Source organism: Nicotiana tabacum, chromosome 10 (assembly GCF_000715075.1).
Source record: "Nicotiana tabacum cultivar K326 chromosome 10, ASM71507v2, whole genome shotgun sequence".
Taxonomy (NCBI): Eukaryota; Viridiplantae; Streptophyta; class Magnoliopsida; order Solanales; family Solanaceae; genus Nicotiana; species Nicotiana tabacum.
In genome coordinates, this window is record NC_134089.1 from 160,500,430 (window position 1) to 160,525,139 (window position 24,710).

The window sequence follows — 24,710 nt, forward strand, 5'->3', positions numbered from 1 at the left end:
ACCCGTGACCTCCTGGTCACATGGCAGCAACTTTACTAGTTACGCCAAAGCTCCCCTTCAAAAAGAAAACGGGAAACTTAATGTTCACAAATTGAGTGCAAGAGAAAACAGAGGAGTTTGATCACTCCAGCTTCTGTTTTCTCTTCTTTTTCAGGTTATTTTGAGGACCAAAACTCACTTCTCATATGCAAATTTTGAGTTACTAAACCATAGGCAAGTTTTATAACTATGTATCGATAACATGCCCGTGAATAACAGTTAAACTCCCTGTTAAACTCCCCTTCTTTTCACTACTTTTTTGGGAGACAAGGGCAAATGACAATGCATCCAACCTGTTCAAACCATTGACTACTCCCCCAGCTTAAATTCAGTAAGACACACCAAGCAATCACTGAGAACTGAGATATGGAGAAAGTACATGAATTATTGATGGACTGAATGCAAATTTCACATTCTTGTTTGTCATAAATGTTTGCTTTGACATGAACGTAAAGAATATACAGAGAGCAGTGAATAGGGATAAGAGATCAATCTTGTAAACATTACACACTATCCTTTTGCATCTCAGACTTCAACTTCGCCCATTGCAGCAGCTCGCGCCATTAGTAACAGTGCCATGCTGCTTCATATTTACTCGATTCAAGCCCCATATACGGATACTACGATCATCACTTGCCGATGCCAGCATATGAGGATTTGCTGGGTTCCAGCTAACACAATTCACTGTCCCAGAATGTCCAGCCAATGTCCCAACAAGTTCACCCGAGCCTCTATGCCATATATAAACCTGAAAGTAATGTATAGACCAAGATCAAGTCTCTCTCAAGGATACAAGACTAACACTAAGTTTATGGTATAGACTAAGATCAAAGTCTCTATAGAGAATACAAGGTCAGAATCCAACTCTCTATAGATAATAAAGATAACGTGCGCAAGGATATATAAATGGTCCAAAAATCTCTGAAAAACTGGAAATTTTGCAATAACGAGACACTCAATGACATGGAAAGAAGAGAGCATTTGAAGACCATGATTATTGAGAGCAGTGGTTATTACAAAGGCAGGATGTGGGTCCAAACAGGAAAATACACTTTACTCATGATAGAAGAAACTCAAAAAGAAAATTAAGCAGATTGGCAAAGGCAATTTTTTTATGAGAAGGTAACATGATTGGCAAAGGCAATTTTGAAATACTCAAACAACAGGAATACAACAGAATTAACTCTTTAGGGCATCATTTACAAGAATCCTAGAAAATGCAAGACAAATATTGATGTTGCTTGCATATATGAAGCATAAACATGAAATGATTATATTCTAGAAAAGCATAACTTGTTCACAGGATTTTTTTATGCTGGAAAACATGGTGTATGAATGAATAAACGAAAGAAGCTTTTTATGGTCAAAAGACAGACCATCTGCAATATGCAAACCTGATTTGAGGAATAGAATTGTCAATTTATTCATGTGCTAATATGCATACAACGCAAACCTCCAACAACAAAAAAAGTTCTGCAACATAAAAAGGCAGTGTGCTTCTAGATCAATAAGAGAAGAGGTACCTGTGAGTCCTCGCTTCCACTGGCAACGAAAGCTTGATCTAGTCCTCCAAAGCAAGACCTCACAACGAAACGAGAACGTTTATGCCCCTTATATTTGCTTATGAGTTTTACAGTTCCCTGTACATCCCAAAGATGAATTTCTTGGTTGCAAAGACTAACCAATACATACTTATTGTCCATGGACAATACAAACGAAGTTATTGCTTGATCCTCTTGAATTACTTTCTCTGTTCTTGATTCCCATTCAAATAATACTATCGTATTTTCTTTACAAACAGAGACAACATGCTTCCCATCACTTGTTATTCCCAAGTCCGACATTCTAATAGTCCTGTTGCCTTTCCAACATTCCAGCTCTTTCCCTTCCAAATCCCACATGCTAATGCTTTTGTCAGTTACACCACAGAATATCCTCTTGCCATCAGGAGCCCATCCGCATGAGATCAAACCAAGTCCATTTTTCTCATAAATGCGTATACATTCACCGGACTTGACATCCCACTGTCTGACAACTTCTTCTACACCACAAGTGAGAAGCTGATGGTCATCAGGACTCCATGATATATAGGAGACAGGTTTTTGATGACCAGAAAATAGGTGCTTTAAGAAGACACAGCCATCCAATTTGACCTATAAAGAGCAGAAAATTAAGGGATGAACTTAAATGCTATCAACTGTCTGATTAGTTCAAATCTTCATGATCAACAGCTCTCTTTTCTTTCATACCCACCACTCCCTCCCACATAAAGACCATTTTTTTTCTATTTAACCTTTAAACACCAACTTTTTCTATTTTACTTTTACCAAAATGAAATGCACCAAATATTAGCATCTTAAAAGTTTGGAGGAGAAAGAACCTTGCATATCACATCTCTCAAAAATATAATCAAGCATCAAAAAGAAGAGGACATGAACCCAATATGTTCAATATTAATCCTGTTGATAAGCAAACAGAAGCAGTACAAGTACAACAATAACGACCCATGTTCAATATTAATCCTGTTGATAAGCAAACAGAAGCGGTACAAGTACCACCTATTATTTCAGGAATAAATACAACATAAAACTCTGATTTCCAACTTACAAAGCTAGCTGAATAAAGCACATCATCACCTCTAGAACACCCTTAACATTTCTTTTCTAGGCAGTTTGTTCAAAATTCCTCCTTATAGTGAAGTAATATTGGCCTTCAGCTTTCATTTTTTCAAAAGTACATGGAACTCTTCCATGTGTTTATTTCTCTTGAAACTTAAAAAGGAAGGATCAATCATGATATGAAACAACTATTCCCTCTGACTCATTTTATGTCAAGGTGCTTGATTGGCCACAAAGTTTAAAGATGTTATATTGACTTATACAATACATTAGCGATGATGGAAGAGTATATTAAAGTAAATTAGTAATTGAAAAGAGAACATCACATCAAAGTTAAACTATGATTTGTTTAATGACTTCAAACGCTTGAAAGATGCGGAAATCGTATAGGAAGAGAATGATGTCCAACATATAAATTGGAAGGAAAGGAGTAATAATAATGGAACTAAATCCAAAATATACTTTAAAATTGATGTTGCATTCAACTAATATTCATAGACATGCACATCAACATTTAACATAGACATGTATCAATGTTTTAACATGCCATCCATAACTATTTGGCAACATATTCACCTTTAGCCATTCCAAGATAATAACTTTGTTCTTAACAATGGAATAATAATGAATAACTAAAAAAATATATTATTGCAGGCAGAAAAATATATTTTAGCTTTCCTTGTTCAGTTCTGGATTGAGACATCTAATATAATAATTTTCTAACTTGAACCATGAAATAGCTTGCAATATTCTAATCAGTGATAATGGACAATCTATGAGGCTAAATATTTTACACAGAGCCCAAGCCCCATGAAACTAACTCCTCAGTCTATATATAAAATCAGCTTGCAACTGATTTTTGCTTTTTTCTTTTTAATTTATTCTGGACAAGTAAAAGAGACATTAAATAAATAAATTTCAGACAACTAACACCTCAGCCTACATAGGCTTCACTGCAATTCATGTGGACCCAAAAATACAACCCATGAGTCATGACATTCTTTTTTTAAGAGACTAAAAAAAAAAAAGAAACAGTGTCACATAAAATGGAACAGAGGGAGTAATACATTAATTCACAAACTTTTACTTTATATAAAACCCCAAGGGGCAAGATAGGTCACTATTTTAATCAAAATGAATAACTTTTGGTTGTATTACTATATGAGGTTGGGGAAACCATGTAAATTGTTTGTTTGAGGACCCATACGTGGCACGCCATGAGACTCTGAAGCATACAAGAATGGCATCATTCTCCTGATATTAATTCTTTAAGGCAGAAGTAAAAGACCATACGAAAGGAACTGCAACATAAGATGCACAAAGTGGAGAAAAGAAATTCAACAAAAAGCAAAGTGAAAATTGATCTAAGTTGAAAAAACAACAATTGTTACGACAATTCAAGAGGATTTAAACATACCTCCCATATAATGACCGAACAATCAGCAGATGACGAGGCTAAGTAATTTCCATTATGGGAAAACTGCAAGAACCAGACTTCATCACTGTGTTCTTGTAATATCTGGTGCAGTAGAAGCAACGAAGAAATAATTAGAGCTTAAGTTGACTAACAAATTTGATCTTCAAAAATCAAACTCCAGTACCAACGATTGTTCTAAAATGACTTAGAACACAAAAACAGCTAGTTGACACATGTAAAGTTGGTAAAAATATCAAGTGGAAAGCCAGTGAAGCTCAAAATTATCAAGCACATTTACATTTCCTAGGCACTTTTACAACAACCCCCCCCCCCCCCCCAAAAAAAAAAACAAAGGCACACTTTCTGCGTTCACGCACAGTGGATCCAACCACATCTTCTGGTTAAACACCCCAACTAGGTCAACTAGCAAATGGTATAAACGACATGAACAACACTAGCTACTCCTTCATCCCAAACAAAGCCAAAAACTAGAGAATAAAAAGCACTTACTTGTTTACACGTTGAACATACAGCAACAAAGGAAAGGGAGCTAAATTTCATGATTTAAAAGTTTGGCAACTATCCATCATTTGATTCATATCATTGTGAGTTTGTGACAAAAGCCTCTTAAATGGTGGAAACAAGCTCATTAAAGACCAGGAAAGCACAAAGCTCCCAGAAACCAATAGTGCTTACCATTAACTCCAGCACCGAAGAAAGAAAACCGCATTCACGACTAAGATTGCTATGATACGAGTATACGACTGAACTATTCATATTAATTTCACAAATGAATATGCTTTTAGTTAGAGTTTCATGGTAGATAACTACTGAAAAGGAACCGATATTTTGGAGATCCGCAGCACTGAAAACTGGAGTCAAATCACTGTTCTTCCTTTGTTATTTGGTGAAAGAAGGATTACATTAGCTTCTAGATAGTTTGTAAATGTACTTTAGTGTATAGAACTATAGATACACTGAAGCGGTTTAAATGGTTTCGTTTTGTGTGTGGATATTAACTTGTTACATATTAATGGAAGTTCTTTTTTTAAGGGAGCGTAATGGTAAGAGTTGCTGCTGTGCGAGCAGAAGTTCAGTGGTTCAAGCCGTGAAAACAATATCTTGCAAAAATCAAGATAAGGTTGTCATGTGGTCTGGCCCTCTCTCAGACTCCGCACATAGGAGGAGCTTAATGCACGGGGCTGCCTTTTATCCAAAAAGATAAAAGACTTATATTATTTTAAAAATTGATGTAACAATTTTATTGCTCCCCACCATGTCTTACAGAAAATTTAACAACCAAAGAAACATCCCGTCCATGCTTATTAAAACAAGCCTTTTGAAAGAGCATATGCAAAAAAGGCAAAACCTTCAACCACAAAAAAGTTAAATAAAGCAAGCATGAATTCAGCGAATGCTTTTCAACAGAACACCATCATATGTAATTCAAACAGTGATATAAAATAGCAGCAGCAAGGCTTTTAACCACAATGACATGCAAAGGAATAAACTTGAATAACACTTGCCATCATATTCATTAACCACCATTCATTGACTCAGATAAAGATAGGACAAACTAGTGCGTGATTGCGAGATAAATTGAACGTCTTACAATCAGCGGAATGCAAGAGCTTGTAGCACAAAAAACACCCAAATATTGATGAGATCTAACCTGCACTGTTTGAGATGGAATATGATCTCTTCCGCACTTATGATCAGTGAGCAGTGACATTTCACCTACCACAGAATTGTGAAATCTACAAGCATCTAGTTGCAAGTCAAGAGCCTGTTGAACAAGATGTACCAATCTCTTTTCTGGAATCATAACTGTTGGGGGAAGCAATCTTTGCAATTCCTCTAAAAGCTTTGTACGTGACTTTACTCTCACTATACCTTGACCTGATACCCCAGAAAGAACCTGCTGAGAAGGTGATATAATGAAGGAGGAAAGCTGATGGACCCTATTATTTTCTATGGAAAGAGGTGAAATCTCGGTCCTCAGTGTCTGCAAGGCATCCAAGACTTTTTCTTTGTCCAGAAGTTCAAAAAACTTCTGCTCCAAAATCACAAAAGATGCCAACTTTACAATTTTTTCATCCACCAGACCAATTTTTTTCAATGTGGTTAAACTTTCATCCCATTTACCATCACGAATTTGCTGCATAAACAAATTAATGCCAGAAGAGTGCAAGGGTATCCCTGACTCTTCCTCAAGATGGGCCCCAGCCTTATTATAACCAAGAGAATATAATGCCTCAGTTATGATCCGAACAAATTCAACTTTCTTGACAACCCCTTTTGTACCAACAACCTCATCATCCCCTTGAAGATCCAGGGGCCGAGCCATCGAGTCACCCAAAGAACGACTTGCACGATCTCTAACAAATGTCCCGTCCGAAATATCTACCAATTGTCCGGAGGATAACTTCACACGTTTTAATGGCGGTTCCTCATCCTCCCCACCTCCCATGAAACAAACACCTCAGCCCATATATAATAACAGGGGGAAGAAAAAACTGAAAAGTTGAAATTGTATGCCTAAATCCTTCAATTAACGAAAGAGACTCCTATGTAACACCAGAAAAGGAAATAACATAAAATTAATTAAATAGAAACAAAAAAAAGGAGCAACTTTGAATGATCAAAGATTAGAAAAAGAAAACGATAGTAATGAGACAGCACGCAAAAGTGCAAAACACAGAGGTGAAAGAAAAAAACTGCAATTAAAAAGTATAGGCTAATGTTTTTTACAAGTATGTAATCATTTTATTGATGAAGATTGAGCAGCATTAAGCAAAAGCATCGGTTGATATCTATATCAAACAAACGTGCCGAATAAGTTATATGAAAGAAAATTGTTTGGAGAGATTCTCAATGAACAGTGCTGCCAGTTTCAAACAGTTAAGAGCTCTTAACCATCCCCTACTAACACCTTAAACAGACAACTTAGAATTAAAGAGAATTACAAGATAAAATGCCATCACAAGTGCAACTAGTAATATTGGACGTGATGCCAGATACCAGTAATTGCTTCTGCCTTTCCTTTTTTTTGTTTCTTTCCTGCTTTACTTGAAAACTCAATAAACAGATGGCTCCTCCGCTACTAGAGATTTGGATCCATATACAAGGCACGGTGCATAAAATAGGGAGGGCCAGACTGAAATTAGAACGTAACAAACATACAGCCTAAAATAGACATCCAGAAAGAAGGACTACTAATTACCCAACCACTGAACAACCTGCCAGAGTATTGCTCCCGGGAAGTCCACATTAACATAAACAAAGCATTTGCTATCATTTTATTTGCATAACCAACTCAATCTTCTGAATACCAACCTCTAGATCAAACAGATACCAAAATATGAAAACTGATGCAACACCAGAAGGAGATTACAGAAACTAGTACAGATGTTTTTACCAGTGTGCATGGTAACACACAAGTCCTCCATTAATCAACACTCAAGCTAGGTAGTTACTGTAAAATGAATAAATAAATTTGCCTCTCGATGTTTGCCCTTGGATGTTCAAATTCAATAGACAAGAAAACACATCCTACATATGTTACAACTACTGACTTGATAACTCTATCCAGAATAGCTTAGCCACTAACGGGAAAAGTCTAAAAACTGGAGTTATCAACGCAATCTCTCACTCATTCGGTGTAAATATTTTTAAGAGCTGGCTACACAAGGTAATCATTCTCTCAAAACGACAAACAAGGTCTACCCTATTTCTTAACAAGATTCTTTGACCTGTTATATCAGATCTTGCCAACAAAGTTAATTCCTCTCCTAAGCAATATATGAGCGCACCCACCTAACCCCTCAAACCTGTTTCGATCAAGAGTGATAGCAACGGACACACATATATGCACAAGGTAGTAATGAATCTTAAGCCTTTTAAACCTAGTATCTATGATCAACAATGAACTAATTATGGACAATTGAACTCCAATATGCAATTGCATTTACAGTACATCTAAACCAGTCAACTCCATCAACAGCACAAACTACGCATCTTGATGAAAAGATTCAATGGGAATTAAAAGGCATCCAATAACAAACAAAGAGTTAGTGCATTACAACACCACAAAAACAACAATGGCACTACTTTATAGAATCTGTCACTAAGGTAAAGCAGGTAAAATAGTGAATGTCTTAATCGATAAAAGTAAACTTCTTGCAAAAGCTAATTCAACTCAAAATACATCTGAAGTCTAACTTAACTTATGCAAACCATAATCTTTTTTTAGTAAAAATAAGCATACTAAAAATAATCACCCAAAAACCAACTCGCAGAAATCAGATTATAGACAAACAAAATCAAGAACGAAAGCGAAAAAGCATTTCCGTACAAGAAAAGCAAAGTAGAAGCTAAGAAAGAAAGATTACCAGAAAATAAAGAAGTGCGATTGGGGGAGAATCTGCAATTATCCAGAAAGGAATTTGAAGATTCAGATCAAAATGGATACAGAAACTGATTGAGAAAAACCCAGGAAATTGTATCCTTAAGTAGTCGGCAAGCTAAGAAAGAGTAGTAGATTTAGGTGGGTAAAAAAACAGTTGATTGGAAAACAAAAGAGGAGCTGAAGAAGGGTAAATGATTTGATTGTTGGGTTGGAAGTTAGAATGTGGTAAGAAGAGAGAGAGAATTGGGTATTTGCTAATGGAGTTTTTATGAGAAGAGAAATGGAGAAAAGTGTAGCTTGCCATTTTATTTTACTTTTTACTTATATTATTAAGGGTACCTTTGTAAGGTATTATACTAATCTTTTTTCTCGAAAAGGGGTCAAATATGTCCTTATACTATTGAAAAAGTCTAATATTACCCTTCGTTATACTATCAGTCCAAATATACTCCTATCGTCATACTATCGGTCCAAATATATCTCTGACATCATAAAAGTGGTGCAAACCTACCTTTCCTCCGTTAACTGTCTCCCCTATGAACACATTTTATTGCTACCTCACCATTTTACCTTGTTTGCAGCTACCAAATTCAATTATTTTAAAGTTCTATCATTATTTTGAAGACTTCACTGCCTCTACTTCCTCTTGCTTTTCAAAATACATGTTTCTCCGGCCGATCCTGGAATTGTACGTACCTTTCACTTATTCTTACAATTTTGTGTTTTATTTTGCATTTCCTTGTGTTGCCGCTGAATTTGTAAGATCTATTTAGGGAAAATTTAGTAGCACATTTATTTTAACATAAAACGTAAAGAGAGAAAAAATGGTAGCCTTCCAGAAATGTGGTTGAAGAGAAAGAAACAAAAAATATTAACTCTCGTGTCTAGGTTGTTTTTCTTTCTCACCATGGTCAATTTTGAAACCTTAAACTAGTTTGTCTGTATCTTTGCTTAGTTTTTTATATAAAACAAAATGTATTTTCGTTCGTATAAACATGAATTTTGAATAGCAAAATCATAATTTTCTCGGTTCACGTTGTTTCATATTATCTTTAGTTGTTAGCATTTCTTTTGATATAGTTTGTTTGTATATCTATGATCTGTGATTTTCTTCAAATGAAAGGGAAAGAAAGGTTGTGGGGAAGGGATGAAAATGGAAGTATAATGGTGAGGTAGCAATGAAATGTTGTCATAGGGAGGAAGTTAACGGAGGAGGAGGGGTTTGTACCACTTTTATAATGTCAGGGATATATTTGGACTGATAGTATGACGTTAGGGATATATTTGGACTGATAGTATAACAGAGGGCAATATTAGACCTTTTTCAATAGTATAGGGACATATTTGAACCTTTCCGGGTTTTTTTTTTGCGTGGTTTAAGGAATTACCTCTCCCAATGCCTCTTTGTTATAAGTAATAATAAGCTACATAGCTCCCTTCGTTCCAATTTATGTGAACTTGTTTGACTAGCCATGGAATTTAAAAAAAATGAAGGTTTTTAAAATTTGTGGTCCTAAACAAGTCAAAAAGGGGCCCAGATTATTTGTATTATTATAAAAGCTTCTCATTAATGGTAGAATTGTAAGTTTAAGCTAAATTGTTACCAAATTTAAAAAGGGGTCATTCTTTTTGGAATAGATCAAAAAAGAAGTAGGTTCACATAAACTAGAACAGAAGGAGTATTATTTATTTTAAGGCAAAATATCTTAAAATTCCCCTAAACTTAACACGGATTATTAGTTACAATCTTAAACTATTCGTGGTCTTAATTACCTCTCTCAACTTGGCATTTTAAGAGTCATTACCCCCTGGACACTGATGTGGCAAAGAGTGTGGGTGCAGTCGCCTGCCACGTGAATTTTTCCTATATATGTGGCATTTTTTTGAAAAATAAAATATATTTTTACCTTTTTAAGTATGTTACTTCTTTAGATAATTTTTTTAATACAATGTATAATAAAACTTGGATAAAACTACATTATTTAGGCTAAATTTTTTTATTTGGATAAAATAATAAAGTTTTAGTTATTTTTTTTTAATTTGACCTGAAAATAAATATTATACAATTGAAAAAAATTGTCAAGGCATCTAAAAAGTTATAAAAAACATAGTTTGAAAGTAATTATTTTGGCTATAATTTTTTATATAGCTCTAAATTATGGTGCTCTAAAAATATTTTTTTTACATATTTTACCTGAAAAAATAAAAATACACAGTTGAAATAAATAATCATTACATCAAAAGAAGAAATAAAAAGAGTGTACAATTTCTTCAACTGTGTATAATTTCTTCAACTATAAAAAGAGTGTACTCACACTCTTTTAATTTCTTCTTTTGATGCAATCACTATTTATTTCAACTGTGTATTTTTACTTTTTCAAGTAAAATTTGTATAAAAAAAAAATTAGAGCACCATAATTTAGAGATATATAAAAACTATAGCCAAAATAACTAATTTTAAACTATGTATTTTTATAAATTTTTAGATGCCTTGACAATTTTTTTCAATTGTATAAATCTTTATTTTCAGGTCAAATTCAAAAAAAAGATTAATTAAAACTTTATTTTTTTTAGCTAAATAAAAAAATTTAGCCTAAATAATGTAGTTCTATCACAGTTTTATTATACATTGTATTCGGAAAAAAATATCTAAAGAAGTAACATACTTAAAAGGGTAAAAATATATTTTATTTTTCAAAGAAATGCCAAATATACAGGAAAAATTCACGTGGTAGACGAGTGCACCCACACTCTTTACCATATCAGAGTCCAGGAGGTAATGGCTCTCAAAAAACCAAGTTGAGGGTAGTAATTAAGACCACAAATAGTATAAGATTGTAACTAATAATTCGTGTTAAGTTTAGGGGAATTTTAAGATATTTTGCCTTATTTTAAATTATCAATAGAGTTATTTGCAATTAACTTTTAAATGATTTGATTGTTTACGTGCATAAAAATTAAACTCTAGCTAATTTTCCTTAATTGATGAATTCAAATTTAAAGAAGAGTTATATGCTATCATCTATTCTAACAAAAAGAACATGTCTTCGCAGATCTTATTACAACGAAAATAATAATATACCTAGTGTAATCCCATAAGTAAGTCAGGAAGAGTTTTACTTATATCTTATGAAGGTAGAGAGGTTGTTTGCGATAGAAACTCAACTCCAAGAAAAAAAGGTCAGCCCGGTTCATAAGCTCCCACTATGTGTGGGTCCGTGGAAGGGTTGGACCACAAGGGTCTATTATGTGCAGCTTTACCCAGCATTTCTGTAAGAGGCTATTTTCACGGCTCAAACCCGTAACCTCTTGGTCACATGACAACAACTTTATCAGTTACAACTTTGGATTGTTGTTACATATCATTTCATAATATATCATATTGTATTGTATTGTTTGATGAATACAACGTTTGGATAGATTATATCGTTTGTCGTCGTTTCATGATGTCATGCACCAACAATATGAAAAATAAACTTGAAACATTACTAAGAAAAAATAGGATACGGTGTAGAATTATCATATAAAAGAATAGTATTATTTGTATTGGTGCTTGATTGATGTTATCGATCAGTCTTTTACCTTTGACTTTTTGCGTCTTGGATTTCTGTTTCAACATCTGATTTTTCTATATCCAACAGCCTAAATACATATGCGTTACCCAATTCGTTCCCACATGAATCTTGCTAATCCATATGCCAACAACATGCTTAATATGAAACAGCTAGCAGTCCTACCTAAAAAAATAATCATATTTTAGGCTTTTTTGTCCAAATTTGGGTGCTGAAATGTGTGATTTTATGCTAAAGTGCTTTGATATTTCCTAAGAACTTTTAACACGAAGAATACATTTACTTGAACATAGAATTACGGTTAGGGATAAACATGATAAAATAACATCTTACTGGCGTTATCAACATCTACTACTCTCTTTAGTGAAGTGTTGCACAGAAGAAATTAAATTAATATAATAAAAAAAAACGAGATTGTGAAGATTATAAGTATTAAATATATGATGTCAAATCATTAGAATCACAATCAAAAGTACCCACACTGGGAATAACGCAAATACAAATAGAGTTATCGTACTTTCAGGAAGATACCACACAAATCATTACAAAGTTTGATACGTTACCTTCTTCTTTTTTCATTAACGTTTTCGAGTACAACAACAACAACCTACCTGTAAATAGAAAGAAGGAAATTAAATTTTACAGGCATATCAGAATATATAAGATTAGGAATTCGGGACAATGTGAGTGCGGCTTCTGTAAAGGATAAGATGCAAGAAGCGGACTTAGATGGTTTGGGCATGTAAAGATGAGGAGTGAAATTCAAAAAGTCATATTTACAAGTGGTAATTGAAAAATAGTCATAGTTTCAAAAGTATTCGAAATTTAGCCACTTTTCATGTAAAAATAAATCTGAACGAAAACACTATTCAAAATCCGAAAAATATTCCAGCATAATGTATTGGAGTTCTAGTATAATACACTGGAGTTCCAGTATAATATTCTGGAAGCTCATACATAGGTACTCCAGTCTCCAGTATATTATGCTGGAACTTTCCGTGTGTTGGAGTTCCAGCATAATATGCTGGAAGTTCATACACAGGTGCATCAATCTCCAGTATATTATGATGGAACTTTCCGTATTGTAGCAAACTAGTGGCTATTTTACAAACGCTAGCTATTTTTTAATGACCAGTCCGTAAACTGGCTAGCCCGTGCTATTTTTACAAAGAGGAGAGGCAGCAATGCTCCAATAATGAGGCACGAGAGGTTGGCGTTGACGGGTCTAAGGACAGTAGTATTAGTGTTAGTGTTGTATTTTTATAGAAAGTGGTTTTCTACTACTTTTTATTTTTCTTTTGTTTCAGTTTTCTTATTGGAGTGTTAATATTATTGTTTGTTGCTACAATTTCTTTTTCTATTTTTCCTTTGAGTCGAGAGTCTACCCAAAACAGTCTATCTACCTTCTTAAGGTAGGAATAAGGTATGCATATACACTACCCTTCACATACCTCACTTGCAAATTGTTGTTGTTTTTAATAAAAGTGAGTAGTTTGTGAAAATTAAGTTCTATCCCTAAATATTTTCGTTGACTAATTCTAAAGGATAAACTTGTTGAGAATATAAGGAATATTACCAGAGGAACTGGACTTAATTGTTACAGGACCAAGATACAGAAATTTATCGAATTTATATCAACAACATACGGAAAAATACAGGGTAAAAAGAAGAAACAGATTATGCATTTCTTGCTACATATAGTAAAGGATTAAGAATTTTTAGCCACCAAACGAAAACTTAATCTCATGATATGACACTTTGAGATGCCTTGAAAGATTACAGGGTTTAACATGAACAGTATACTGCATTCTTCCATCATAGCTTAACAAAGGCCATGTGGTAGAATGTCAACTTCTGTTAATATAAGCTCAAAAAAATGTCTTATTCAAATAAACTGGAAAGAGTATAGAATGTAGTCATTATCACTTTCCAACTTGCGCCAAAATTTCAACCCTCCTAAATTCTCTGAGATATCTAGTTGTCAACAACCTCAATCAAGCTTGGCTCGTAATCGCTTGGTGCCTCGTAGCCATGCAGATTCATAAAGGTTGCAGCGACGTTAGCAAGCCCACCGGTAGGGAGATCTTGGCGGAATCTCACACCGGGTGCCAGTCCAGGACCACCAATTGCAATAGGAACCTATAAGGGAGGAAAAAAAGAATTATCGATTCCACGAACCAAACCAACAATAGGAGAGCACACATGCAATTGGTAAGTTAAACCTTTCTTTCGAATTTCTAACCAGTGTTTTCAATAACTCTTAGTATATGCTTCAATAGATTTTCATATTACAAAATCTCTGGAAAGATGACAAAGATTAGTATTTGACGTTGTCCTCATAAATGAACACAATCCTGAGATTTACTAATCAGGAGGTCCCCCTTACCCTCCTCCCTACTGGGGCAGAGCTAGAAGCCCGGCAACGAGTTCAGCCAAACCAAGTAGATTTTGCTCAAACAATACATTTGAGTCAAAATATTCATTAAATATGTAGAAATATTAAATTCAGAACCCAGTTATTAGCACTCGAGGTCATCGTTCTAAATTCCAGAACTCATAAAGTTGAAATTCTGGCTCCGTCTCTGCCTCTCTGTACTAAAATGTCTCCTTTTTCCGTAATAATATTCTTCTAAAACAGCTGGATCTGATGTTAGGGTAAGGAACTGCTGGAAGTATTAGAATAATGCATGCTGTTCCAGTTTTCTATATCTCAGATCGCCACGCGAAAAAAGAAACAACAGATACAAAAGTTAGGTTTTCATTGCAAAATAAATAAAAATAAATGAATTACTTACAGGTTCGCAAGTGTGAGAAGTGAGTATCTGAATATTCCCATTCTTGTCAAGAGCTGGCTCCCCCTTCTTATTTCTCTTAACCATATCTTCAGCATTTCCATGGTCGGCAGTAACTAGATATATTCCACCAACTTGTTCAATAGCTTCAAGGATCATCTGCAAGAAAGATAAGTCACAACCATGAGTGATGCACAATGACAGCTATCATCGCAAAACATTAAAGATATCACAAAAAAGGTGAGAAAAAAATCTTATGACACTCGGAACAATTGAATCCAAAGAAGCATCATTACCTTGACAGCCTCATCAGCAGACTTGCAAGCTTCAATAGTTGCTTTTATATCACCAGTATGTCCAACCATATCACCGTTAGGTAGGTTCACACGTACCTAATAAATAATTTGGAAACCACGGTAAGCTTGCTATTTTAAAAAAGGAAAGTCTTCTTTGAAAACATAAACACTGACAAAGCAACTCCATATATTACCTGGTCAAATTTCCCGCTAAGGATGGCATCTCTAGTCCTTTCAGCAATCTCCAGCGCCTTCATTTTTGGCTTAACGTTAAATGTAATTCCACTGTCACTTGGAATTTCCACGTACTCTTCCAATTTCTCGTTAAAATACCCGGAGCGGTTTCCATTCCAAAAGAAGGTGACATGACCAAATTTAACAGTCTCACTGTTTAAACAAGAGTAAGAGTTGTTAATACTAGCTCAAAAATAATTATAAACTCTTGTATAGATGTTTCTTCATGTGGAATATTTTATTATGTAAATGGCATATCAATCTATCGAATAAACTCTTAATTGTATCTCTAATTCCTTTTTTCGAACAATAAAGGTTGTTTTACTTCCAGGTTTATGTTAATAAAAATAGCAGCAGCCTACACGAAAATCAGACATTTTGAACAAATAATAGATATCACATCAACTTACCTGCAAGCAAAAGTCCGAACACCATTGCGCACTAGATACTCCCCAGATGTCCTGTCAATTTCTGGAGGAGAAACGAGGTAGTGGCTTGGAAGCTGCAACTCACCATCATATTGGAGCATACCAGCATAACGGATTTTAGGGACTCGTACACGATCAAATTTATCAAAGTTCTCGTATTCAAGGGCCTTTGCAAGCATGACCATACGATCTGCTCTGAAGTTGAAAGTCACAACAGCATCACCGTCTAAAATAGGCCCAACGGGCTTTCCATTATCGTCAACAATAACAAAAGGGGCTAAGTACTGGTCATTGGCGTTGGGTTCCTGCCTCAACTTTTTAACTGCTTCAACGGGATCCTTGAACTTGTGTGGAGCCTCACCAAGAACTTGAGCATCCCAACCTCTTTTAACGACATCCCAGTCATTCTGGCATTAAACGAATAAATGATAAGTAACAATAGGACACGAAGAATGAAATCCCAGAAAGTTTGTTTAAAGCATAGAAATTGGTATGACAACTAATGACAGTTGTGAAGGAAAGATAATAGAAGACATTACAAGCCTGAATCATCAGGTCAACTTGATCAAATCAGCCTGCTCAGAACAGCAGAAAAAAGCAACCGAAGGAAAAAGTAATCTTGAAGGTTCAGAAGAACTGTTTATATCACAAACAACAGAACACGTCAATGTCAAGGTAGTATGGTAGTACCCGAAAAGTATTGTATTTTCAAACTCTGTTTTTTTTCCCTTTTTTGATAAGCAGTGATGTGTTATTGGTGTCTGTTAGGAATACTATAAGGTAAATAAACTGTAATTGAGGAGAATATTGTATATATCAGTTAGGACCAATTAGGGAGTGAGATTGTTAGTATACTAGAGGATTCTATGATGCAAATTCTGATTCTATCCTAGCTTAGCACATTCCTCTACACTTTTTGAGCCCTATAGCTCGAGGGAATATTCAAGCTCAGAATTATCAAAATCTCTTCATCTCTTCATTCATTACATGGTATAGCCAGATATATCCCTATTGTTTGGTTATCCAATGTTGAGCCTCTATGTTATGTTAGCCATGCTGTAGTTGTTTAGTTCTGGGCGTACAGGTGTTTGAATATCTCACATTAGTTGAAGGAATGGGTTCTAGTTTCTTTATATGGTCTTGAACAAAGTCTTCACCTCGTGAACTAGCTTTTGGAGTTGAGTTAGGTCCCATCCCATTCTATTTATGAGACAGCTACAGACATTAAATGTTGATGTCAAAAAGAGTTGGTACAACAATATACAGTTAAAACTAAGACTGGAGAGCAATGAAACGGATTTGCTTCTTGAACAAACAAATTAAGACAGAAGACAGTTAAGGAAGCAGTAGCACTGAGCAACAACAATAAATTTTATCTGATTATATTATTCAACATCAATCATATACCTAGACAAGCTGAAGTAATAAAATTAAATGAAATTCTATCAAGCCAATGTTAACTAAAAGTCTCTTTAACAGATTATTGAAATGAAGGGTGCTTCTAGCTTTACGCAGGACATCAGAAGCTTCGACCAATATTAAAAGCCAAAAATTTACCTCATATCGATCCATGGTAACATACATACGACCTCCGCCTGATGCAACCTGGGCATCAATACCTTTTTCACGTAATTGTGCAAGAGAATTCTCAAGAGTCTCCATGAAACCCACACTAGAACCATCTAGAACATCACGCCCATCAGTGAGGGCATGGACACGAATTCTTTTGGCACCATGCTTAGCAGCACCTTTCAGCAACAACTGCAACCAAAATCAAGATTACATGTAGCAACCTCTTTTGGCACTAGAAAATTCAATCAATATACCGACTTTAGGAAAAATAGTACTCCCTTTATTCCACTTTATGTGACACTATTGCTATTTGGGGAGTCAAACAACATTTTGTTTGACCACGTCATTTGAAAATACTTTTAAATATTTAATTATGAATTATTGTGATATAGTACTGTTTGTATAGTTTCTATACATATTATTTAAAAAAAATTGAGAAGGTAACATATTATTTCAAAAAAATTGAGAATTCTATGCTCGAATTCACACCAAAATTTAGTCTGTTTGACCCTCGTACTCCGAAAAGGTTCACATAGAGTGGAATGGAGGGAGTACTTGATACTGACTTTGAAGTGAGTGGAAACCAATAGGTATCTGGAAAGCGTAAATCAATCATCACTGTATTGTTTAAAAAAATAATAGGCCTACCTGCACTTGATCAAGCCTGGAGTGAACACCTCCATCACTCAAGAGTCCAATGAGGTGCAAAGTTCCTTTTTCAAAACATTCTTTAACGTACTTGAAACCTTCTCCCTCATATATTTTACCAGAGGCAAGGGCCAGATCAACAAGCTTTGCACTACAAAGAAATACATCAGAGACAATAATAAGCAACTACCTAAATTTTTTAAAAGAAAAAATACCAACGTAAGAATAGCTACCCTAACCCAGTGATTGCATAAAATCATATGGAATCTGGCTCTGGCAAGTATGACCAAGTCCTTAATCACGAATGGTGCTAGAAATAGGCTCAAAAACAAAACTGCTTGTACTGCAATGTGGAGCCGTGTACGGAGGTACAGCAACGGCGAAGCCAATAAAGGAGAGAAAACAATTAATCCACAGATTGGCGAAAGCTCTTTCTTTGCTTCCCATTTCTGTTTATTTTCTTTCTCTTTTGTTTGATTAGTTAAGACTGAGTGTTTGGGACTAAACTCCACTCAGTTCTAAAGTAACGATTTTTTTTTCCCTAACATATTGGTTGAAAGTAAGGACATCACAACTTTGTTGCATGAATCATATAACATTAACTACAAACAACCAATCTCAAACTGAATTTAACAGATAAGAATCCCCAACAAAAAACAAAAAGTATAACACAAGAAGTCTGAATAATCCAGCAAAAACATGTTTTCAAAAGACAACAAAAGAATAACATGTAAAGGAATTGTCTTTCATATGTATATGGGTTAACAAGAGAAGCAAAGAGCTCACCCTTGAGCAAAGATCCTTCCAGCACCAAGAGCATTGTGACCAACCTCACTGTTGCCCATATCATCCTCTGTAGGCAGTCCTACAGCATTACCATGTGCCTTAATCAATCTCCATTTTTCAGGAGCACCCTATAAAAAGATTTTATCAAACACCCAGATAAATAAAACAAATCATAAATTCATAAAACAACAAAGAAAAAAACAGTTCCAGGATACTTAATCAGTCTCCATTTTTCAGAGAATGTATGAAACAAAATTTAGCAAACACCCAGATGAATAAAACAAATCATGAATCCATAAAGCAACAATCTTTAACCAAAAAAATAAAAAAGCAGTTGCATGGGCCTCATTCAATCTCCATTATTCAGGAGCCCCTATAAAATATTTTTTTAGCAAAAAACCCAGATAAAGAAAACAAATCATAAATCCATAAAGCAACAATCTTTAACCAAAGAAACTAAAAAAAGCATTTACATGAGCTTTTCCAGCAGCACCCTATAAAAGATTTTTAGCAAAGACCCAGATAAGAAAAACAAATCATAAATCCATAAAGTTACAATCTTTAACCAAAGAAGTTATTAAAAAAAATTGATCCAAATAGCCGCACACCCAACAGCTTAAACTAAAAATAGCCGGTGAAAGTATAATATATGCATAATTTATGTATTATATATGTATAATTGTGTATCATTAATGTATAATCTATGTATACGGCTAAAAAAAAAAGCAAACACTGAATATGGCTGGCTATTTGTGTAAAGATCCCAAAAAAAATCTTACATTTTTGAGGGAGTCCATAACAGGAGTTTCAGCAACATGGATAGCATTAAACTCATTAGGTTTAGCCTCACCCCAACCATCCAAAACAATCACAGCTACTGTCTTTCCCTTTGGAAGTTTAGGGTGGTCTTTCAATTTCCATGCATCTCCTGAACTTCCCATATCTCAGATCTTAAAATTTTCTTCACCCAAAAAAAAACAAGAAAATTAGAACATCAATCAGATCTGTAGGGTCAAATCTAAGAACATAAAAGATATAAACATAGATTTATGTAAAAGAGGAACTACCTTAATACAGATGAGGCGATATAGTAGAGGAGAAGAGAGAGCAAAAAGCGTTGTAGTGGAGAAACTAATGAACGAGTGATAGGGGGTTTTTATTGGATTGCTGAGCTGAAAAATCGGAAGCCTACACTTGTTGAACAAATAATAAAAAAGAATATTGTAGAAATTTTCACAAGAAAAAGAAAAGGAAAACTCGAGAAAAGTGAGATTAGTTAGGTTTTCCACGTGAGAATCTTGAAAGAAAATATTTTTTTATTTTTATTTGAGATTAGCTAATATCCACGAGTAATGTAAAAAAAATTACATTATTAAAATGTTATTACATGTTATTACAGAGGTAATAATTTGTCTTATTGTTTGTATCATAAGCAGAGGTGGACCTAGGATTCGGTGGTCAGAGGCGGACCCAGGATTTGAGCACGGCGGGGCACCACTATATGCTAATCACTAGCAATAAAATTCGGTGTGCAACTCTTTAAAAACTTAATGATTATAATGACTTATCATCCAAGTATAAACAAAAAGTTCTAAAGAAAGAAAGCACCAAACAAAGAGAGATCTTCGCAAAGTGGGTGTTATGGAAAGAAAATATGTTTGATTAAGCATGTTTGGCACTTTAAAATTTCTAGTTTATTTTTAATAAAAAAGGAGTCATGATCAAAAGGCATTCAAACTTTAAAGAAATCAAGATTAAGGGTCTGTTAATAGTAAATTAAACTAAAGAAGAGTCTTAAACTCGTAGTTTCCATTGCTAAGTCGGAGTCAAAGTGATTGATGAAGAAATTTGTGGCATAAGGATTTGTATTTTTCTATTTGTGGAGTGATAAGTTTCAATTTGAAGCTTTTAATTTTAAGGCATAAATTTGAAAAAAATAATAATTAACTATTATGTATTAGAAGTTAGAACTAAACTATAATTGAATTCAAACGAAAAAAGAATAAACTAAAACAATTTGTTATTAAGTACATAAAGCTACATTGTATTCATTCAATGAGCTAAAAACGTTGAAGGAGGGACTCGAACTCGGATCATTCAGCAAACAAGAGACTTTAAGCCGCCCAGCAAAACCAATTCTTCTGTTCGCCTTTTTGTTTCAAGGGACACAACTAAAATATTTAAGGGGTCCTATATATATAACATATATATACAAGCAGAGGCGGATATAGTGTATAACTTACGGGTTCAACTGAACCCATAACTTTAGACGCGGAGTTAAAATTTGTATGTAAAAATTCACTAAAATTGCAAAAATGATAGATATGAACCCATAACTTTAAAAATATAATGGGTTCAATGTTAAAAACATTAAAATTGAACTCATATGATTTAAATCTTGGATCTGCCTTTGTATACAAGGTTTTTGCCGAGACTAACGGGGTCCCGTGACCCCTCTACATGCAATGTAGGTCTGCCTCTGGGTGGTCGCGTGGCACTATAGTATTCAATATAAATTTATTACTGCGCATGTAGATTAGTACAGGGGCCTATGTTAATATCTGACTATTTTTTTAAAAAAAAATTGCAAGTATATATAGAGTTTCTGTCGAAGTTTTCAAGTACAAGTGACTCCTCGTGTAGGTTCCTCTAATTATAAGTGTACTTTTTATGAATGATTACTTGTAACTTTCTCTTAAATAATTTGATGTAAATGAATTCTAAGTCTTTTAGTTTTTGTAATAATAATTAAGGAGAAAGATCTAAAGACGCATGACTTGTGCACCAATAGTACAAAAACAAGTAAAAAGGGAACAAAAAAAATATTTTGGATGAAGAAGGAAAAAGAAAATAAAAAAAGGAATAAAAGAAAAAGGTAGGGATGAATAGTTATGGTTCATGTTGTTTTCGAGAAAACAAATAATAAAAAAGGAATAATTGTTTTAAGTCAAAGGCTAAAAAGAAAGAGTTAAGCGTGAATGGTGATGAATTACGATGTTATTTTAGAAAATTATTATACAAAAAATATGTTTATTACGTTTTTCTTTTTTCTTTTTAAATAAAGAAAAGGAGGGTATATGCTAATGTGCCAAAGTAGTTATGCTTGACCATCAAGAAAGTGATGTTTTCGGAGGCGGCTCGCCGTCGGGCCTTGGGAATGGTCCAATTAGCTTCTTTGGGCCTTCCATTGGGTCGGATACCTATTTTCTCGAAACTAGTTGGGGCGTTTGTATCTATACTTGTTTTTTGGGTCACATTTTAACTTATACCCGCTTTACAAAAATTTTTATAAATGTACCCATTTTTCGCGTAACTTCAGACATACGGCCCTGAAGTAGCAAAAATTTATGTCTGAAGTTTGAACTTCAGAATGTTTTGCTTGAAGTGAAGCAAAACTTCAAATATTTTTGCATGAAATTTGGCCTGACTTGCAAAGGCAATCACGCAAACTTCAGTTCATAGTGCAAATAGCAAACTTCAGTTCAATAAAACTACAGCATGTTTTGGCTGAAATTTTTGTTTGTAATTGTTAAACTTCAACATTCTAGCAGTTGAAGCTTTATTCTGTATTTGCTAAACTTCAACATGTTTTAGCTGAAGTTTTGTTCTGTTTGTGATGAATTCCAGCATTCTAGGGCTGAAGTTCGTTTTGTATTTGCTGAACTTCAGCATTCTTAAAGTTGAAGTTCTAAACAATAATGAATTTAATAAATCATGATTAGCAGCGATTGATGCTGTTCATTTCAAAGATTAAAGATAAAAAATATTTTCGACATGAAAACAAGTTACTACAAATAAATTAGAACCAAAAATCAATGTGCTTGTAAAGCTAAAATATCTAACAGGTTAAATTATTGTGAATAAGATCAAACTGAACATAATGGGACAAGCAGATATATATGAATCATTGGGCTTCAACATTTAGAAAACGAAGGAGGAGAAGGAGGAGGAGAAAGATGCCTTAAATTGTTTAAACAGTGGGTACAGATTAAATTTTTTTTAAAAAGTAGGTATAAGTTAAATGGGAGCGACCAAATAGAGTGTCTAGTGCAATTTTTACAAACTAATTTTTGTTACTTTACCTTTTGGCTGGAAAAGTGTGTGAAAAAGATTTTAATCAAAAGTGTGTTTATGATAATTTTTGCAAGAAAAGTTAATATTTTTTCTTCAAAACTTTGAATTTTTTTAACATTTTTGGAAAACTTAGAAAAACTCCTAATTGATGTTTTCCAAGTTCCGCAAAAACTATCAAACGAACACTAACTTCAAAAAGTTTCTCAATCCAAGAATTTGAAAAGAAAAAATTAATTGGCCAAAAACTTTTTTACCCAATTTACTTTCTTACCAATTTCAGTTCAATCTTTCATATATTAAGTTCTTACTTGAAAAATTAATGAATTTGGACCTATAACTATGGATTCGAATGCATGAGATCTTATAGCACTTATGTCTAAATTTTCAACGTAGACGTTTGTCACACCTCCTTTTTCCGCACCCGCTAGGGTGCAAGGGAGTTTTTTCCAATTAAGGACAATCGAAACGTGATTGGTTTATTTATTTCAGAGTCGCCACTTGGGAGATTTTAGGGTGTCCCAAGTCACCAATTTTAATCCCGAATCGAGGAAAAGAATGACTCCATATTACAGTCTGCGTACCAGAAATCTAGATAAGGAATTCTGTTAACCCGGGAGAAGGTGTTAGGCATTCCCGAGTTCCGTGGTTCTAGCACGGTCGCTCAACTGTTATATTCGGCTTGATTATCTGATTTTATACAAATGTGAACTTATGTGCCAATTTTATCTTTTAACCGCTTTTATCATTTACTGTTATTTTTATAGGACTTGCAACGTCGTGAAAACATATCTCGAACCACGTTACATCAATGCACCCGTGGTTATTGACATATCTCGACTCGGTTGAGATTTGGATTTGGGTCACATAAATGTGCACCCGAATTTAGGGAGATATCATTATTAAAGTCGCGCCTAAAGCAACTAGCGCATTATTATTTTGGGGTAGGGCCGTGAAATTTGCTAAACGGCCCATCCCGGAATCTAAGTATTTAATACATATATTTTGTGAGGGCCCCGCAATTTGTCCCTTTTATATGGCGAGGCTCGCCTCATCTTATTATTATTATTTTTTAAAAGAATTTGCAACGTCATGGAAATGCATCTCAGACCACGTCACAATCAATGTACCCGTGATTAGAAACACATTTCGACTCCGTTGAGACTTGGATTTGGGTCACATAAATGTGCACCCGAGCTAAGAAGGTAACATTATTAAATACGCGCTTAAAGCAACTAGCGTATTGTTATTTTGGGAAAGGCCGTGAAATTCGCTAAGCGGCCTGTCCCGAATTCTAAGAATTTTAATAGGGTTCCTATTATTCCTAACTTTGCTAACGTATTGTTATTGTTATTAAACCCAACTTCTATTACTAACAAATGAGAAATAAGGTTTAAACGCTAGTAGTCATGATTTTTCATTCAGACGTTCACATACCTATTACAACGAGAGTACATAATATATGCGAGCACATATGTTCGCAACAAATCACTGGATGTCAAATTGTTCCCTTAATAAACACAAATATATGCATAGAAGTAGACATTCTCGTACAAAAACTTAAGTTCACAATATGTTCTCACATTTACTTTAAGCATATGCAGTAACTAATCATAAGATGAACATTTTTAACAAAAACGACAAAAATTGCATTGTTGACATTCATCTTAAACCATAATATGCGAATCGAACGAAATGAAACAAAGGACGAAGAACACTAACCTTTGAACCTCGACAAACCTAGAACGACAAATAGCGCCCCCGACGGAACTCAAGCCGGATCTCACTGAACAACGACGGAACCTCGGACAAACGCCTCGACGTACCGG

General features: G+C 34.4%; 2 protein-coding genes across 4 annotated transcripts; both read right to left on the reverse strand.

Moving 5' to 3' along the window:
* Positions 1 to 406: 406 nt before the first annotated feature.
* On the reverse strand, positions 407 to 8,805 carry LOC107769474 (WD repeat-containing protein 26 homolog). Of its 2 annotated transcripts, none has more exons than XM_016588694.2 (5): positions 8,466 to 8,805; positions 5,747 to 6,641; positions 4,075 to 4,176; positions 1,563 to 2,192; positions 407 to 787 (listed from the first exon to the last, which is right to left on the reverse strand). In XM_016588694.2, the coding sequence occupies exons 2-5, from the start codon at positions 6,542 to 6,544 to the stop codon at positions 572 to 574; spliced, it is 1,746 nt and encodes a 581-aa protein (XP_016444180.1). In that variant the 5' UTR covers positions 6,545 to 6,641; positions 8,466 to 8,805; the 3' UTR covers positions 407 to 571. The 2 variants fall into 2 exon arrangements, with proteins under 2 accessions (XP_016444180.1, XP_016444181.1); XM_016588695.2 differs by having other exon boundaries at positions 5,747 to 6,537; positions 8,466 to 8,775.
* Positions 8,806 to 13,665: 4,860 nt separating this feature from the next.
* Positions 13,666 to 20,013, reverse strand: LOC107769473 (2,3-bisphosphoglycerate-independent phosphoglycerate mutase). 2 transcript variants are annotated; one of them, NM_001325031.1, is given in 11 exon segments: positions 13,666 to 14,193; positions 14,850 to 15,005; positions 15,143 to 15,238; positions 15,337 to 15,529; positions 15,787 to 15,833; positions 15,835 to 15,841; positions 15,844 to 16,211; positions 17,362 to 17,565; positions 18,025 to 18,175; positions 18,811 to 18,938; positions 19,590 to 19,774. In NM_001325031.1, coding segments are annotated over 11 exon segments (1,677 nt in total). In that variant the 5' UTR covers positions 19,752 to 19,774; the 3' UTR covers positions 13,666 to 14,028.
* Between the last annotated feature and the right edge of the window lie 4,697 nt (positions 20,014 to 24,710).